The 19,425-nt window shown below is 35.2% G+C and overlaps 1 protein-coding gene across 14 annotated transcripts in view; it reads left to right on the top strand.

Moving 5' to 3' along the window:
* Nucleotides 1-19,425, top strand: part of PPIP5K2 (diphosphoinositol pentakisphosphate kinase 2) — a 47,496-nt gene that overhangs the window by 11,485 nt on the left and 16,586 nt on the right. For all 14 annotated transcript variants that reach the window (XR_001874347.1, XR_001874348.1, XR_001874349.1 and 11 more), the window contains exons 3-21: nucleotides 220-415; nucleotides 1,135-1,225; nucleotides 2,184-2,269; nucleotides 3,534-3,688; nucleotides 4,060-4,161; nucleotides 5,885-6,046; nucleotides 7,142-7,263; nucleotides 8,454-8,555; nucleotides 9,111-9,197; nucleotides 10,103-10,178; nucleotides 10,260-10,369; nucleotides 11,430-11,515; nucleotides 12,143-12,268; nucleotides 12,379-12,500; nucleotides 13,917-14,099; nucleotides 16,047-16,188; nucleotides 17,238-17,461; nucleotides 18,317-18,444; nucleotides 18,639-18,753. Coding sequence is in view for 11 of the 14 variants with exons in the window: in XM_017812576.1 (XP_017668065.1) it covers nucleotides 220-415; nucleotides 1,135-1,225; nucleotides 2,184-2,269; nucleotides 3,534-3,688; nucleotides 4,060-4,161; nucleotides 5,885-6,046; nucleotides 7,142-7,263; nucleotides 8,454-8,555; nucleotides 9,111-9,197; nucleotides 10,103-10,178; nucleotides 10,260-10,369; nucleotides 11,430-11,515; nucleotides 12,143-12,268; nucleotides 12,379-12,500; nucleotides 13,917-14,099; nucleotides 16,047-16,188; nucleotides 17,238-17,461; nucleotides 18,317-18,444; nucleotides 18,639-18,753 (2,415 nt within the window). In the remaining 3 variants the exon portion in view is untranslated. The remainder of the gene's footprint in view (nucleotides 1-219; nucleotides 416-1,134; nucleotides 1,226-2,183; nucleotides 2,270-3,533; nucleotides 3,689-4,059; nucleotides 4,162-5,884; nucleotides 6,047-7,141; nucleotides 7,264-8,453; nucleotides 8,556-9,110; nucleotides 9,198-10,102; nucleotides 10,179-10,259; nucleotides 10,370-11,429; nucleotides 11,516-12,142; nucleotides 12,269-12,378; nucleotides 12,501-13,916; nucleotides 14,100-16,046; nucleotides 16,189-17,237; nucleotides 17,462-18,316; nucleotides 18,445-18,638; nucleotides 18,754-19,425) is intronic.

Raw genomic sequence — 19,425 nt, 5'->3', positions numbered from 1 at the left:
AGTTTCCTGTTTGAGGCACTTTTCATAAGGATGCATTGTGATATGCTGTCATGCTGCGTTTTGTTGTCTGCTAGCAATTTAGCTGATTAAGTACTAAACTAAAGGTTAGTATTAGGTGAATTTTAATGGAAAATATCTACTCTGGCATTGTGCTGCTAAAACCCTGTTGTGTTCTAAGAAAACATAATTATTTTACCTTCCCCCCCACCTCCTTTTCAGCCACCAGAAAGACAAATTGCGGTTGGGATTTGTTCAATGGCTAAGAAATCAAAGTCCAAACCAATGAAAGAAATTCTTGAGCGCCTCTCCATGTTTAAGTATATAACTGTGGTGATATTTGAAGAGGATGTTATCTTGAATGAGCCAGTAGAAAACTGGCCTCTGTGTGACTGTCTCATTTCTTTTCACTCTAAAGGTAAATCTTCTAATGATACCATAAATACTTTTGACATTTAAACTCTTTAAGCTATTTGAGGGTGCTTTTATGTTTTTTTATCTTGTAGTTTTATTGTATTTTCCTAGCAAGTGATTAATTTGTCTTGTTACTATAATACAACTGACTTTTAAAATACAAGCTTTTGAAATGATACTGTTTTCATTGCTTGAGAAAGTCCTATCTGACATGGTATTGAAATAGCTGTTCCATTGGCAAATACTTGTGGAGCCAGTGGAAATGGTGACCTAACACTTGGTCCAGTGATTGTGAAGGCAAACACTTGGTCCAGTGATTGTGAACACTTCCACTCAGTGGAAGTGTTGAGTCTCTGAATTTCTGTATCTCTGCTAGTATCTGAGTTTTATTGTGAGGCCAGGGAATGAACCAAAGAGGGGTAGGCTGAAATTAAAAATCATATTTTCAAACAAAGCCTTAGTTCTGGCCTTGTGGAAGTGGAGGGCATGTGGAGTGAGGAGGAGGAGGGAACTGAAGACAGGAACACTACTTTGGCAGACTGTACAGAAATTAGGCTGTAGTTTCATGATTGTCTTAAACTGATATTGTGTTTGTCTATACTTGAGGGAGCATCCTTGCACTTAAGTCTCCAGTTGTATTTTAAAGCTTGAATGCTAAAGTTCCAAACTATTTACTGGTATTGTTTTGTGATTTTAATTTATTTGCTTTAATAAACATTTTAGGATTTCCACTGGACAAAGCAGTTGCCTATGCAAAACTCAGGAATCCGTTCATAATCAATGACTTGAATATGCAGTATCACATACAAGACAGGTAAGTAACACTGATTGCCTGTAAAAGCAAGCTATTTTTCTCAAAGACTGGAAGGATTTGTTGTTATTGCATAGCAACAGTTCCAGTGTATTTTCCCTGCCCATGGAGAAAGGGTTGGAACTAGATTTTTGACATCCCTTCCAATTCAAACCTGTGATTCTATAATTGTACAGTAGTCTAAATAAAATTACAGTGAATGTTATGCTTCATTAATGTGTGCATAATTTCCTGGGATGTGTCTTCACATGTGGGGTTCTTTTGCTGCTTTTATATTGATACATCTGAAGATTTACCAAGTTAGAAATTTGGTGATACATTTTTCTAAAGCTTACCAAATAAAAAGCTTTAAACTCTGAAAATATATATAGCATAGCTATGTATGTACATAACTGTACAAGCTCCTATAATTGTACAATTCATGTGACTTACTAATGGTATTTTTTTCTGAAAAGAGGATACTTGACAGAACTTGTTGGTACTCAAAGATCCTGTGGTTATTGAAAGTGGATTTTCTTTTGGAGTCATGCATAATAAATATTAATAAAACAATAGCAAGCTGAATACATAAACACTGGAGACTCCTGAGCAGTGAGCAGACTTGCTGTTTGAATGCCTTTAGTTGCTGTTCTGTATTAATTTTTTCAATCATTCATGTTAACAATCTCCTTTAACAAGAGAACTGCTCTATGCAAATTGTTGCACTGCCAGAGAGGAGAGGAAAGGACTGGCTTTGCAAATCGCATTGTTATTGATGTTGAAGAGATCACTGCAAAGGTACAGCTGTGTCGGTGACCTTAAAGCATTATATTAGTAAGTAGAGTATTATATGTGTAATCTTACCCTGTGTGATTTAAAAAAATATTGTGTTTATTTTTCTCCTCCTTTACTTGTGGACTGTAAAATGCAAATATTAACAGGATTTGCTGGCTCACTGTGCAACATTTGTTCTTTTCTTTAGAAGAGAAGTCTATGGTATTCTTAAAGCTGAAGGCATTTTACTTCCTCGCTATGCAGTTCTGAACCGTGATCCAAACAATCCCCAAGGTAAAAAAATACAATGGCTAAACTATGAACATCTTTTTGTTTCCACTGGAGAACCGTACATACATAGTGGAAAGCTAAATTTCATTGGCTAGACAATTAATTTATGCAGAGTTTAATTTCTCCTCCAGCATTTTAAGTACTGTTGTGGGGGGCAGTATGAAAAAGGAGGGGGTTTGAGGCTGTGTAGGTGCTGTTTAGCCTTAATGAAAACATCAAGACTTTTGTTCTGGTCACAAGTTCAAAACATAGCACCATATCAGCTTCAGGGAAGAAAATTAACTCCATGCCAGCCAAAGGCAGTACAGGTTGCATCTGAAAAGTATGATTCTGACATCCTACATCTTGTAGATATCATAGAACAGCTAGAATATTAAGGGCCTCCTTACTCAAACTGAGATTCTAACATGTCAGCAAAGGGAGCAGCATTCATGATGTTACATTTACCACAATAATTAGTGATTTTTACTTAGAAGGCAGAAACAAGTCAGGCTATTGAATACTTTCTCTTCTTAAGTATAAGCAGCCATGTAAGGGAAATCTATTCCAGACATATCTGCAGGTGATATACTCTGAGTATAAACTGGAATTAATTTTTTGTGTAGCTGAAAACAAACTAACTTTTTCTACTAAAATGAAAATTTACATCAACAGTAAGAGATTGCAATGATAGGTCAAGACAAGGGAATTTCACATTAAAATGTCTGTGTAATCAGAGAATAGGACACTTTTGTGCTACTAAAGTCAAATAAAAAGCTTCTGCATGCAATTAACCAGGATTGAAGAGATTGCTGATCCCGGATACCAGAGACTCTTCTGTGCAGGGTGCATGAATCACGTAGTATGAGACAGTTCTCAGCCTATGGAAGGTACTGGCATCTGACACCACAGGATGTGCACTGTCCACCTGCTAGCTCCCTGATAGCTCAGAAAAAGGCACTGAAGAAGAAGACAAACAGTGCTTCCCATTCTCCAAAATACTTCCAAAATATACCACCCATCCAAGCTTAGGCATCTGCAGAAGTCTATTTCCTGTCTGACACTGAAGGAATCAACAGAGATTCAGGAACATAGTATTAAAATAACATAATCTAGACCTGGTGCAGCAGACATGATCATCAGGTCTTTGTGCAGTCAGTAACAAATCAGAGAAATGAAAATGTAATACAATATTTTTATTTCAACCTGCAAAATTAATTCAGATCTCTTAAAAATTTCGTTCCATTAACACACTATTACATCTCAGTTCTTTGCACTGTTTCTTCAGAATGCAACTTGATTGAAGGAGAAGATCACGTGGAAGTGAATGGAGAAATTTTCCAAAAGCCCTTTGTAGAAAAGCCAGTTAGTGCTGAGGACCACAATGTTTACATTTATTATCCAACATCTGCTGGGGGTGGAAGCCAGAGGCTCTTTCGAAAGGTGAGGGCGTGGTACTAAAGCTGTCAAAAAGCTGTAGATGTCTGACACGATTGCAGAGTAATTCTGTCATGTCCTGCTTGCTTAGAAATACTGGCAGATCAGAGGATTAATATCAGGAGAACATGCAGATTGAATGAAAACCCTTGTTTCTTGCAGTAGATTGTCAGCCACTGCAGATTCTTCAAGATAAAAGAAGCATACACTGTGAATGCACTTTAAGAATCTTACAAAAACAATTTTGAGAACAATCAAAATCTTGTTTCATTTGGTACAGAAGATGTTTTCTCAGGACAATTGCATTATATTAAGGAGTTATGAAGTTTCTCAAGCAGTAGCCCATGAGATTTTTAATGGAAAAATATGTCTTTCAGATTGGCAGCAGAAGCAGTGTTTATTCGCCTGAAAGCAGTGTGAGAAAAACAGGTTCCTATATTTATGAGGAATTCATGCCTACAGATGGCACTGACGTGAAGGTATGAAAACTGCTTGTTCTTGTTTATATTTAGAACAATCGAGTGATCAAAGAGCTTGTCAGTTTTAAAGATGATAGTGTATCTTTCTGTCAGGGATTAATTTTAATTGTTTTAATAGAGTCCATTAGTAAAGAACGTAATTCTGATTCTAGCTAAACACAGAGCTGAGTTCTGGCTAAACATAGTACTTGCAATGTAGATTAGCTGGAGGCTTATTACCCAACATACTGTCTTTTTTTTTTTTTTTTTTGCATTGTATTAGTTGCAGAGCAGCATCTACTTTCCCATGCTAACAGAGGCTCCCTAGATATATCGTCTGAACGGTAAAGGTTACAAAGAAATCTGTAATTAAAAAGATTTTACCAACTATATTAGTATGCTAATTAATAAACAAAGGTTACTTGCTAAAATTTTATTAAGTTGAAGAAAATAGCCTTCATTAACCTTATTTGTAATAATTCTCACTCTTTTGTTCATTTTTTTCTTAACAGATATAAAGGTTAGGTATCATAAAATAATGATAAAACAGAGCAATAACAAAGTAGGTGTTAAGCCAGCCATGTATGACGATTACTTTGTGTTCATTCTGGCTATTTTAAGCCTATCTGAAAACATGTGAAAAAAATGCTTTACAGTATGCATAAGAGATTTAGACAAAAAGTGTGGGTGTAGAGAGTGTGAGGTCTAATCCAGTCCTAGGCAAAAGAGCCCTTTTATTGTATTGCAATCAACTTCTTGGTATTGCTTGGTGAATGCTCTTTTCATCTTCTCAGAAAAATCCTGATCTTTAAGTCACTATATTCTAATGTGTATTCTTATTTTGTGCAACACTTTGCAGTAGGTTAATTTGAGTTTACAGACATTTTTATAAGAGTTTTACCAACTTTCCAAAACATTTCTTGCAAGATGAAGAGATGCAAATGAAGGATGGCATCTCTTTGACTACTTGTAGTGTAGTCATCAAGCAGCAGCTGTGGGCTTTTAACACAGAAAAAAAAATAATAACTTTTCTTAACAAGAAAATAGATTTTCTCAACAGTTTGGCAGCTTCTCTTAACTCACCCTCTTGCCCAAATTCACTAAATTGGTATTTGCAATCATCTGGTTTAGCTGAATACTTTTTTATCAGTGCTTGGAGTTTTGTTTTTAATTAAAGAGACTGTAGCCCACTTTTGACAGCTGCTGATGAGTCTCTTCTAGCATATGCCCCACTCCTTTCACTGAGCATCAAAACTGCAGTGGGGAGATAACACAGTTGTTCTCTCTACCTTGTCATGCTGAAACTGGGCAGATCTTTTCTTTGTTTAGTCCTGTCTAAAATGTAAAAATATTTTTTTAATGAGGAGGATCACTTATTCCTGCAGCCAGATTTCCATAAGTAAATTGAAGTAATTCTCAAATTAACCTGTTCTCCAAGTTCTGCAGATGTTTTTGAGAGGAAAATGTTATTCTTTACCTCTGTGCCACCATAATTGAGAAATTAATTTTTATTCACCAAGTTTTATAATGACTGTTCTTGTGTTATTGTAGGCTGTCAAATGGATGTTCTCTGAAGGCAGAGAATGTCATTGAGGAGGAAACTCTGGTGTGACCTTTTCAATGATGAAAGCAGCTAGTATCTTTTGAAGTTGTTACCCCATTTGGGATAAATTTAGCAAAATGTGTTTATATGTGTAACATAATTTAATCACACTGAATCACGAGCTCCTGTTTTTCAATTCAGGTGTATACAGTGGGTCCAGACTATGCTCATGCTGAGGCCCGGAAGTCTCCAGCTCTGGATGGCAAGGTAGAACGAGATAGTGAAGGAAAAGAAGTGAGGTATCCAGTCATCCTGAATGCAAGAGAGAAGTTAATTGCTTGGAAAGTATGCCTTGCCTTTAAGGTAAGCTGATTACTTTCCTATCTGATCAAACATTTAGTGTTAATTAGTTGTTACATGAAACTTCTGTAGGGTTTTAGAGCACAGAGCCAGCAGTGATAATGGCTGCAGAACGCCTACAAAGGTGAAAAGTTAAACATCTCTTTTTAATCTAGAAAAATTCTTCCTTTAATATACTGAAAAGTTCTGGATGAGTTGTTTATATTGCATTGGTTTCCTGAATTCACATGTTGCTGTTGTGCTTTGCTAGCTCACAGTGTATCTATTCTATGCATAATATTTTCACACCTTTTGGTAATGGTTTTACCATTACCAAACACAGTTTCAGTAAAGTTTTTGTAACTTTTGTTACCCAGTATTTACAGTGGGTACAAATTAATTTGGTATTGATATGACTAGGTCCTTATTTGAAGTGTTTATTAGTTTCCATTTTTTGTATGGTTTTAAAATTCCTTTGTTCAAAACTTAGGTCTTTTACCCTCCTTTCACCTGTTCCATTAAAAGGCTTTCAGCCTATTTCCTTGCCTGTATGTAACTGTGATGGCATTCTGGAGCCTGTAGGATTTGAATCTCTATCAGCAAAGTGGACTTTGAGGTCTTAAGAGTAATCTGTTGAAATATCTTTTAGTATCCTGTACTAATGATGTCAGTAGTATGTCAGTGTCAAAACTATTCTGTCAATTTTTGATTAAAATGGGGTTTTTTCCAACGTTTTTGTGATTTCTTGCCAGCCACCCTTATAAACTATGTGTAGGGGAAAAACACTGTTAGAAAGGGGCATTTGTAGGCCCCTCATTGCTTATGCTGTAAATCTTGAAGGTTAAGTTTGTGCATATGTGAACTTGACATTCAACACTGATACTGCTAGGGATATGCAGGAAGGGTATAATCAATTTGGGGATACAGAGTTAAAAATGGGAAGATGTTTGCATGACATAAGTGAATCTAACATGGAACTGACAAAAGGTATTAAGTATAAAATGTGTCATATTTTTGTCATGTTTACAGATGAATACCCTGTTAAAATATAAAGTTTGTTTAGAATAAACAATTCTAAGGAAGGTGATAAATTACTTAAACCCTTATTGTTAAAAACAGCAAACAGTTTGTGGCTTTGATTTGCTGCGTGCTAATGGACAGTCCTATGTCTGTGATGTGAATGGCTTCAGTTTTGTGAAAAACTCCATGAAGTACTATGATGATTGTGCTAAGATATTGGGGTAAGAGTTTACTGATTTATTTCAGATTTGCTTTTTCACTCTGTTGTATAGTTTATATACTACAGATTTCTTATTCCTAAATTAATTATTTAAAATTAAATATCACATAAAATAAGTAATTACATTAAACAATAAAGTAAATCAATTATTCAAGAATCATAAGTCAATAAATAAATACTAAAAAGCAAGTGCTGTCCTCAAAGTAGGCTGATCCCATTTTGGCCAGTTAAACTGGCCTTTACAGTAAGATTGCACTGATGAGGTACAGCATGACTTTCTGCATCATGTAATGGTCTGGAATCTTATTATCGAGGAAGAGCTAAGCTGAAATCCTAGATAACAGCTGTAGTCCTGTTGCTTTAAGTCACTTTTTGAGTTAGAGTTACAATTCTCAGACCCATTTTGATTTCTCTTTATTTAAATTGTTGTAGCTGTTGAATTCTCTTTTAAAAAAGTTACCTTATTGTTTTTTCCTCACAATTTATTCTCTAAGGTAATACACTACAGTGTTAAGCCACAGCAGGTTTTTTCACACTTTTTAGCAATAAACTTTGTCTTATTCTACTTTAGGATGCACGATTGTTTTCTTCCATGTTACTGCTTCTTATGTAGGTATTAATCTGAAGTTCAGTGTATTTTTATGAGACACTTGTGAAACAGAACATTAGCAAGATGTACCAACCTTCTTGAGGTGGAGAGTGTGTTGTAATTTTGTGGTTATTACCAGAGACTGTACCTATATTTCCAGTTTTATCACAGAGACTTTTGAGAAGTTACCAGTAAAAGGTACCAGTTACTCTTTGAGATGGCTTGATGATTATCAGACTTTTAGCTGGGCAGTGGAGTTAATTGTCTGCATATTTAAGAGAACAAGACTAATTCATACCCAAGCAGCTCCTTTAGGAACTGGAGTTGAAAAGCTGATGTTTATTACAAATACAGGGCCAGTAGTCTAACATCTGTGTAGCAGCTGTAGTAGCTTTAAATTGTTGTTTAAGTAGGTTTTTATTATACAATTAAAAGAAAAATGTGCATCTAGAGGCTCATGGCTGCTAGTACTCTAAAACTACATTAATAAAAATGCACATATATATATATATAACTGATTTGTTTTGGAGTTTGTGTGTGTTTTGTAAGCTGTGCTTTAAACTTACTTGATTTTTTTTTTTCTTTTTAACCCCTTTTTTTAGAAATATCATAATGAGAGAACTTGCTCCCCAGTTTCAGATACCATGGTCAATTCCTTTGGAAGCTGAAGACATCCCTATTGTGCCAACCACCTCTGGAACAATGTAAGAAAACAGTTGCTACACTTGGATTGTGCAAACTCCCGATGTAACTTTTGTGTGAATTTTTTTTTCTCTTTACAAGGTGTGCCCACTTTGGCCTATGAATGCTTGTTTTGTGTGCTGAAAACAAGGAAGGAATTACAATTGCTATGCCAGCAGTCAGAGTTTCTCACCCTTAGTCAAGCTGAGTATAGAACAGCAGATTTTCAAGTGTAGCATCTTTTATGCATAGCTTCCACTGCTAATCACTGTTCCAGCACCAACTTAATATGCGCTTCTAATAAACATCCTCTCTCATTTAATGATCCTCAAAATTGCTGTTTTAAAAACTACTTAAAATAGATACTCTGTAGTTACCTAAGTGTTAAAATCAGTATTTATATTTTACACTTTACATCATTTTCAGTTAACCTTATATTCTTACATATCCTTCCATCACTTCTGTAGTTATGTCAGATGTCTACAACTTTGTCAGTTGTCTTGATTGTGGTTGGTTTAATGTTAAATAAAAGACCTTTGTAGGCAGAATGGTGAAATATGACTCTCTTGAAATTTCAGGATGGAGCTCAGATGTGTTATAGCTGTAATACGCCACGGGGACCGAACACCAAAGCAAAAAATGAAAATGGAGGTAAAACATCAGAGGTCAGTGGAATCTTGGTAAAAATTATTGCCCATGTTTTAAAGCAGAGGATTCTTGGGATTGTGCAAGCAATGAGTTGAGCAGGAATTGCATAATTGCACGTTGTTTTTTGCTTTGTTTTCTTTTAAATCTAACTGATATTGTAGTTAATTAAAAAGCGTGCACCTCTCTTCCTAACAGAACTGTCAAATTACTTGTACAGATTTCCTTCAACACATGGCTTGTGAACTGTCCTGTTTGATCTTAAGGAAAATGTGTTTATATCTGTAAATGTCTTTATTCAAAATAATGCAGCAAAGAATACTTCTGGTTCTCCTTTAGACCGTGACTTCTGCGTTTCGCTTTTTATCATAACTAGTCTTGTGTGAGGTGTCATCTTACAGTAACACCTTTTTGTTCTTTAGTTTTGTCAAAGTATGATGACTCAGAATTTCTGGTAGATACCATGTTTATGTTAGCATTTATAAAATGAGTTATGTAATTGACCTGGAATTTGTTGAAATTTCAGTAAAAAAGAATTAATTATTTTGTGACTAGATTCTCACATTCAAAACATGCTGAAGAAGTGTAGGACTGCTCCTTTTCTGTTTTTTGGTCCCTACTTCTGTTCAGGATCATTCTTGAAGGTTAAGAATTCACATTAGCTGCATATTAAAATATGTAGAATATTCTTTTTTTTTTTTTAATACTTAGAAAGTTAGTAAAAGAACATTTTTAGTGCTCTTATTTCTCAACCTTCTGGGGAAATGGGATTTGAATAAAATCTGGTTTAACCTCTGTAGTGCAGGTTTTAACATGATTTTCATATAGTATAAAGGTGCTAATTTTAGTCTACTTTAAGAGGCACTTGTTCAAGTACTATTTTAATTTATTAACTGAATTTTATATGACTTTTCTTTTTTTAAAGATTTTTTGATCTCTTTGAAAAATGTGATGGATATAAATCTGGAAAACTAAAACTGAAAAAACCAAAACAATTACAGGCAAGTTGGTCTTTATTTTCTTGATGTAGTATTTTGTAAATAGAAATTTATTTAAATAAATCCTATGTTTCCGTTCTTTAGGAAGTGCTTGATATAGCAAGGCAGCTCCTTGTAGAACTTGGGCAAAACAATGATTCTGAAATTGAAGAAAGTAAAGCAAAACTTGAACAGCTAAAGACTGTGTTAGAAATGTAAGTGTCTAATTTTTAGGTTTCATAGCAACAAAGTTCTGTCTGCTGTTTTGACCTCAGCGAAGTTCTGTCTGGTGTTTTGACCTGTTTCACCAGCTACTACCTGGATTGCAATGTTATCAAATATGTAATGATATAATAATTCAAGTACAAAGGTTATGAAGAGAAAGGATGTCACGTTTGAACCAGGCCATTGCTCTTTTTTTTCTTCTTGTCTTTTTAATTGAACTTGTTGCTGTAACTACTGTCTCAGTATACTTTTGACATGAGAAGGTTGCTCTCTTGGGTATCAAATTTTGTCTTCTTGCATGTTTTTAAAATGAAGGGTCTGCTTCTTGCAGTGTGACATAAGAAGTCTGATAGAGCCATTAAGAGTTTTCATCCTGTGTAGTTGTCTACTTACAGCAGACTTGGAGGATTGCAAATAAATCGTTGTACAATATTCCTGAAATATTAAGTAACTTAAAAAAAATAAAACCCCAACCAAACGAACAGGAAACAACAGAAAAAAAATAAGGCTTCAAGATTTGTTAAAGATCTGGAATCTTAGAATGCTAAATGGAAGTGGATAATTTTAATTTAAAAAATTATCGGGGCGCAGACAGCTATTACTGAAATTTATGATGATTGTTTGAAATCTTGAGTTCTGCTTTGAGAACTTAATGGGCTAAAAAAATAGTAGCCATCTACACTGTCAGACCAGATTCTTGATAGCCAATGTAATTTTGCGTCTGAATAGATAAATTACTTGTGCAGTCTGCCAGTGCTGCTTGTTGTTGTTTAGGATTTTGTTTTCCAATTTTAAGAGTTGTAAAAAAATAGTAGTAGATCGTATTTTAAGATATTTCATTATCGCACAGTTGTTACTTCTGTTAATTCTGTTCTTGTTGAATTAATGTTTGTTCGAAGCACTGCTTCAATAAATGGTGGTCAAATGCACAAATCAGTGAACAGCATAGATTTATTATATCCTGTTACAAGATCTTAGTAGTTTTGGGGGAAAATATTTTAAAAGTTTCTCTCCCACTTCCTCTCTCTCATTTCCTTGTCCCCACTTCAGGTATGGGCATTTTTCAGGCATCAATCGCAAAGTTCAGTTAACATATCTTCCTCATGGCTGCCCTAAGACTTCCAGTGAGGAGGAAGGTATTGCATTACTTTTGCACCTAATTACTTAATACCATGTGTATTTTAATAGTCATGGACTAGTGGTATGACATGTCTTGGTGTTAAGAAGAAGGGATATTTTGTTTTGGATGAATGTTTGTATTGTTGGCAGATATTTACAGTCTCTTAACATGCTGAATTGTATACCTAAAACTATTTACTAAATGTTTATTCTAACACTATTCTTTTGTAATAGAAAAGTAGCATGAAAAGAAACTTCAGTGATTTCACTAAGATTGTGTTTTGAGCTAGGATAAGAAAATCTCACTCAACAATTACTACTATCTTTAAAACTTGTATAAGCTGTAGAGTGTTTAGCATCCGATTTGTTTTAGTTTTTCTGTCTTGATTTACTTTCTGCTTCAGACTGCATGCTAAATATTTTTCACTTATATTTTCTTCATAGTTTAACTACTTCGGTTTTCACTATTTAAAGTGCCCGTTTAGTTTACCAGGTCAATATTAATGTTAGAATGCTATTAAAGATTCATAATGTTGAAGAGATCCTTTACTGAAGCCCTGCAGAGACCAAATATTTTTTGTTCATTTGGAAAAAAACCTTACAATTTACTTGATTGCTAAACTCCTCTCTTTGTGTGCAATTAGATAATAGAAGAAATGAGCCATCCCTGCTTCTGGTTCTAAAATGGGGAGGAGAATTGACCCCTGCAGGCAGGGTTCAAGCAGAGGAGCTTGGAAGAGCTTTCAGGTGTATGTATCCAGGTGGACAAGGTAAAAAAAAATTATAGTAACATTTTTTTTAAAAGTGATGAATGTCATAAATAACTTTGGAAGATAATCCAGTGGAAAATGAGAGTTTGAGCAAAATGTTTGTTTGGTAGGAGATTATGCTGGATTTCCTGGATGTGGTTTACTTAGATTACACAGCACTTACCGACATGATCTCAAGATCTACGCTTCTGACGAGGGACGAGTTCAGATGACTGCAGCAGCTTTTGCAAAGGTACAATGTGAAATGGTATTTTCAGTTTTAAAATTCTGATGTTCTCACACCTGTTTTTTCTTTTGAAAGCTGGAAGAGATTTATGGTTTATCAGAAAAATGTATTTTCAAAGAGTAGTTCAGTGTGAAAAAGTATTCCGTTAATGAGCCAAGCATTTGAAATTCTTGAGCAGATGAAGACAGGTTTTAATTAAACAGCCATGTCCTAGGCATCTGTGTCCTTCACGACAAATCCATAGAATTCCATGAACAAGCTAAAGTCTGCTCATTTGAAGACCAGAGCTCTAATGCAAGTATTTGTCTTGTTCACTTGTCCAAGGATCTGTTATAACATGAGATTTCAATTACCAGGGGTGCCATTGACCTTCCCATTCCTGACACTTCTGAGTAACAGCTCCAGGGCAATGCCTCTGCTCAATAGTTCATCAGTAACCTGTGTCGAAAGAATTGTCCTGGTTGTTTTCCAGAAATCTGGATTGCTTGTTCCCTGCAATATTGCCTATGCATGAGGTATTCAGGGCCAAGCGCACCCATGGAAAACAGGGCCTGCAATCAGGAAGCTTTCTCCAGTTTTGTTAAGAAAGCTTTATCGATTTTGCCTTTTATTTCAGATGGTCTGTAGCAAAGGCCCACCCTGTTGTTGTCCTATGCTTATTTGTCCTCTGATCCTTACAAATAAGCTCTCAACTTGTTTGTCACTAGTTTGAAAGCAGAAGACCTGGTGTTCAAGCTACTCCTTGAAGAAGAGCCTAACTCTATCTCCCTTCCAAAAGGCCCTGTACCTAGTTATAGCAAAACGCCATTCATGTGAACTGTTCTACCACATCTCTGTAATCTGACTTAGCTTTAAGCTCTACAAGTCTTCAGACTTCCTGTTTCTCCTATTTGATTCCATGCTGCATGTGTTTGTACAGAAATATTTCAACCACCTGACCTGCTTTTTCCTTGGTCAGCAGGCTTGAAGATACACCACTCTATTTCCTTCCTTATTCCAGAGGCTTTCTGTTGCCAGAAAATTCATGAAAGTTTTTAGCCTTCTTCATTTTGGAATTCTCCATTCACCTCTTTTTCAAGGCCTTTGGTTGTCCTGTGACTCACAGGCCTTTTGCCTCTGCAGAGTCTCTGCAAAGACCTGAGCAGCTGTCACCTCCCAGGGGCAGTGTTGGCACCCAGTGATTTGGGTTGCTTCAGCTGGTGCTGGGGAGTATGCTCTGACATGTCACCATCTGTACCAATCATTCACACTAAGGCAGTGTTTTGGGGGTCATTTCTATGCAAATACCTTCGTTGTGTCTCTGTTTATCCAACCCATATGCAAGTGATACCATCTCGAATTTAAATTAGTGGTTTGGTTGGGTTTTTTAAGATGCTCATATTCTTATCTGTTTTGCCTGAATAGTTGTGTTATTTGCTTCAGGGACTACTGGCCTTAGAGGGAGAGCTGACTCCTATTCTTGTCCAGATGGTAAAAAGTGCTAATATGAATGGTCTGTTGGACAGTGACAGTGATTCTTTAAGCAGCTGTCAGCATCGTGTTAAAGCAAGACTCCATGAAATTCTCCAGAGAGACAGAGAATTTACTGCTGATGACTATGATAAGGTTAGCATATGATTAGTTTCCTATGAAATAAAATAAGTAGCCACAAAAATTCCTGTGTAAAAGTAATGAGCAGTGATTTTATATATCTACTTTGAAAAATTATTTGTGTGCTCACAAATAGTTTGAACTACAGAGGAAGCCATACTAATTGTGCTGTAGGTATTTTGTCTTGCAAATTGAATAATCAGAATAGCTACAAACTTTGAAATAGGAGTAGATAGGGACCTCGTTTATAAGTATTTTTCACTGTTCCATTAAAAATATTTTAAGTATTCAAGAAATTAAGTTATATTGTTCACATTTTTTGTAATACTTTGACAGTATGTGGTATTACAAAACGTTTTCCTGCCTACTGCAGTTGTTTCAATATTTAATCTGCTACATGGTTTTTGTTTTGGTTTGGTTTTTTTAAACTAAGAATACTAAGATGCTGAAAACCAGTAGAATGCTTTCTAATGAATGAAATACTTTATTTATATGCTAAATTAGTGCATAGTAATACAGTTTATGTTGACTTAGTACAGAACACTTGCAATTGTTCCTGGTTTTAAGTATAAGTAATATTTGTTATTGTGAAGAAACTACTCTCTTTCAATTGTTTTCACTCTATCTCATGTAACAGCTAAATACACGTCCTCAAATGAGGTTTAATCTTAAACTGCTATTTTTGAAAAGATATGAAGAGCAAATTAATGAAGAACAGTTTTACTACCCTGCTTGTATACTCTGTGGATTCATTTAAATGTATAAAGTATCATTCAAACCACTGCCAGCAGTGGATTCACCAGTACTTGGAAAAAGGGAGTGGGTACAAGGTGTCAAGGATTTACTGATGTTTACCATATAGATGTCATGGGATTTGAAATGTGGCTGGAACTAACAGAGCAGTCCTTCAGTCACTGAAGGAACTAACCTTTGGGATTATAAAGCAATAATAACTTTCGTGAGGTTCATTTATATGTGGGTGTTATTTCAACTTGCTTTTGATTTGGGAAAACCACATAGGGTTTATTCCTGTGCCCCTCTCTCTATTATGTATAAATAAATCAATTCCTTGATTTACTTGGACATGATACGGAGGTAGAAACTACTTATTATTAGGTAGAGGGCAGAAGTTTTCCATATCCAAGTTATTCTACACATTTTAGGAAAGGAAGGAAAGTGCAAATACATATGTGTTATGTGTATAAATTACTGTTTAATCTCATTGCTGACTTTGGATTCTGCAGACTTTTCCAAAAAAATGAGGCTAAGGCTCACTTACATGGATATTGACTATTGTTTTAGTGATGCTGGATGGTATAATTTGTAACTTCTAAAGAACATCTTATATGTTCTTGATATATGTGCATTTAAAGGGTGTCTTTTTGTGTTTGTGTCCTGCAGTCCTATAGAAACACAAACTGAAAACAGGAACAAACTTTTTTTTTAGGTTTGATTGCTATTGCAAATTTGGTTCTTCCCCCCAGTTTTGCTAAGAAAGGTACTTTATGGAACAAAAAGTATTTTGTGAGACATGTAGCCTAATGACAACATTTTTCACAGCTTTTTTTCGTAAGCTTTAGGATACAGAAGTTACTTGAAAGGGAGATATGGAACCTTGCTAAGTATATACAAAGTTTTGAACATCTTTAAAATTCTCCTGTCTTGGAACAAAAAAAGCAGGTTTATGAATTCCTGTAGTAGCTCACATTTACTGTATAGAATTCGTTACCGTATGAATTTCCTGTCACCTTTGAATTTCTAGTCAATCTTACTACCTTTTAATGTATTTTCTTTTTGTAATGCCTCAAAGGGAGTATGTAATTGAGAAATGATTAAAAAGAGAACAGTAACCTGCTTGAATGCTTTTTCTCGGGTACCTGGAATCTTTCATATGTTCCATCTTATCTGAGGTCTTTCAAATATATTCTGTTAAGGTAATTTTTTGTTTATATCAAATTGCAGCTTACTCCATCTGGAAGCATATCATTGATAAAATCAATGCAGGTTATTAAAAATCCTGTAAAGACATGTGACAAGGTCTATTACTTGATCCAGAGCTTGACATCTCAGATCAGGCAAAGAATGGAAGATCCAAAGTCTGCAGGTACTCAAACAAATCTGTAGTTGTATTTAGTTTCTCTTGTTAATGTATGAGAGATAATTGTAATATAACTTTTTGTCATCAAACTCACTTTTAGAAGAACTTCAGTCAACCAGTGGGTTAGGGATTTTCACATTCTGATTTCATATGCATAATTTTAAAGTAAAAAGCAAGAGGAACATGTGGCCATATTGCAGGTAAAGGTTCTGTGGTGGTCAGATATTCAGGCCTGCAGTGCTTGCAGAAATTCTTGTCTTAATTATTTGAAACTCGCCATTCCACAAAAATAACAGGAAAAGCAGATGGTACTAAAACTAGTTTATATAGGTACATTTTATATTTAAGTATCTTTGCTGAAGATCTGTTGCTTGCTGTATGATGTGTTGTAGTGTTGCATAAAATGATACTCAGTATTAGTGGTGGCCAACCAGTGAGCTGGAGTGACCACAGTGCTTTTTCATTGCTAGCTAAATATTAGAATGCTTGCTGCCAGTGTTCTCTGCGGTGTTGAGTGTGCAAACATCTTCTGTCTGAGGCTGAACAGTGCAAGTGTTACGTGTACAAAGTATCAGTGTTTTTTGTCTACTTAGTGTAATCTCCTATCCCAGAATGGGGATAATTCATCCTTTTTACCTGTCTCTTGCTGTTGATGTGTGCGGGAGGGACAAACAGAATGTGTCGTCTCTTCTAAAACAAACATGTTGGATTGCTCCTCTTCCTCCCTCCTAGAATTTTCTTAAAGCTTTTTAGTTGCTTTTTTTCCCTTTTTAATATATATCTGTGCTGTAGGACACATTCTTGGTGCTGTAGTTTTGCTTAAAGGGCCAGTGTTGCATTTCTGCAGCACTGCTTTGTACTATTGTAGTTCTGTGATGCTTTCCACACTAAAACTAACCATATGCACAGCTGTTTGTTCTTCTTAGAAGTAATGAAGTTAACTTATGCAATCCCCTTTATCCCTCTGTAATTCCATTGTTACTACCATGTAATTCAAATGTCCTTTTGTTACTTGAATGGTCTTGATTACTTAGAAGAGATATGTGTCTATCCAGATATTCAGCTGTACCACAGTGAAACTCTAGAGCTGATGCTGCGCAGGTGGGCCAAGCTCGAAAAAGACTTCAAAACAAAAAATGGAAGATATGATATTAGCAAAATTCCTGATATTTATGACTGTATAAAATATGACGTACAGCACAATGGATCCTTAAAATTAGAAAACACAATGGAATTATACAGGCTTTCAAAGGCGTTAGCTGACATTGTTATTCCTCAGGTAAGCATTTTTTAGTTATTAAGTAGAAGAAATTGTAGAATAAGTGCTTTTTCAAATTTTTGGAAAATGCCTACTCTGTCTTTTCTATTGAAGTTCCTGTATTTTGCAATAATAGAAACCTCTAACATTATCTCTTATTTTTCAGTACCAGGCTGATTGGTTTTTGTAGGAAAAGTTCAATTCATAATTCATTAAGATGAGTTTGAGGTGAATTTTTCTAGCGATTTAAGATGTGAACATGCCTCCTTTCTTTACAGTAGTGTATTAAAATAAAGTGGTTCATCTCAATCAGCTTCATAGATTTAAGTGCAGCCTTTGTGAACAACTGTGTATTCTGACATTGCTTTTAATTTCATTTTTCCTGCTTATAGCAATTTGATTTTTGGGCTCTTTGCAAATGAGACTGTTAATCCTAATATATGTAATTTAACCTGTTTTAAACAATGTAAATTTAAAAAGACATTCCTGCTTTTTCAAAATGCTGACACTCTGTGATAAGAATGTAGACATCAAGTTCCACAGAATTTCAGGCAAGATAGCAGATGGAGATCGTAGCAGGAAGTGACCCCCTAGATGTTTTGCTTAAGAAAAAGGGCTTGATCATACCAAGAGGTGAATCCTCTTTTATGGTTTAACTAATGAATGAAAAACTATTTCTCTGTATCAAATCAAACAGCGAAAAAGCAAACTGCTTATTTGGTACATAAGTAATCAAATGTCATAAAAGTGTTAAACAAAATGGTTTGCAGCTAAGGCAAACTAGTAGATGAGTAATTTGGTTTAATATAGAAGCTTTGAATTAGAAGGCATTTTAATCTTTAACTGAATTTTAAAAGTCAATTTCTTCTTACACAGGAATATGGTATTTCTAAAGCTGAGAAACTGGAGATTGCCAAAGGGTACTGCACTCCTCTAGTCAGAAAAATTCGTTCAGACCTTCAGAGAACTCAAGATGATGACACTGTAAATAAGCTTCACCCTCTGTAAGCCAGTTACTTTTTTATATGGTTACAATAATTCCTGTAAGAATTGATGTAGATATTCCATAGCTTTCATATTTGAAGTGTCTTTTTAGCTCATAGTAATCAGATATTATTATTTATTTATTTGTCGACAGCTTTTTTTAAAATAGGGACACATCTCATCATGTTCTAATAGCACTTTTCTTTCTTTTAAGTTACTCCAGGGGTGTTATGTCCCCGGAACGCCACGTTCGCACACGGCTCTATTTTACCAGCGAGAGTCACGTCCACTCCCTGTTATCCACCCTTCGTTATGGTGCCTTATGTGATGTGAGTTCAACACTTTCTCTGTTAAAGCTCTGAAGAGGAACCTTAAGGACTCAATCTTGCTATGATTGTGTCAACTGAAAGCATAATTTTCTTAAGTGACTTTGAAATTTATCACATTTTTTCAAATATTTGATTTCATATTATATATGCAGAGACATGTTTCAAATTGCATTGGCTGTGTTGTGTTAGTCACAAATATATTTGGAAAGGACAGATACTTTTTTTTCTCCTATGTTGTCACCAGTAATTCTTCCAACTCTTTTTCCTTCCAGTTATCATTTAGGGTTTTCTTGAATTTACTTCTGGACTGGCTTGTTATTTTTGACTATTGACATATTGTCAGGACCTCCCTACCTGACTTAAAGAATGCTTATGTAGTGCAAAGTTTCTGCTGTACAGTGAATTGTCTTACTTTTCTATACTGTTGTAGAATACCACAAAGGGGGTGCATTATTCTCCATCTGATTGTCTTTGACACCAAGAACTAAAAAAGACAAGGTCTTCAGATTCAGAAATTACTTAACTGAGTTCTTGGAAAGGATAAATGCAGCACAACAAATCCCAGCTAGCTGCTTGTAAAATAGAGCTTGACTAACATACTAGCTTTTGAAATCACTGTATTGACATACTTGCTTCTGGTAATGGATGACTAAACTCACTGATGGCAAAAGC

Source organism: Lepidothrix coronata, unplaced genomic scaffold (assembly GCF_001604755.1).
Source record: "Lepidothrix coronata isolate B3197 unplaced genomic scaffold, Lepidothrix_coronata-1.0 Scaffold37, whole genome shotgun sequence".
Lineage (NCBI taxonomy): Eukaryota > Metazoa > Chordata > Aves > Passeriformes > Pipridae > Lepidothrix > Lepidothrix coronata.
This window is presented reverse-complemented; position numbering and strand designations above follow the sequence as displayed.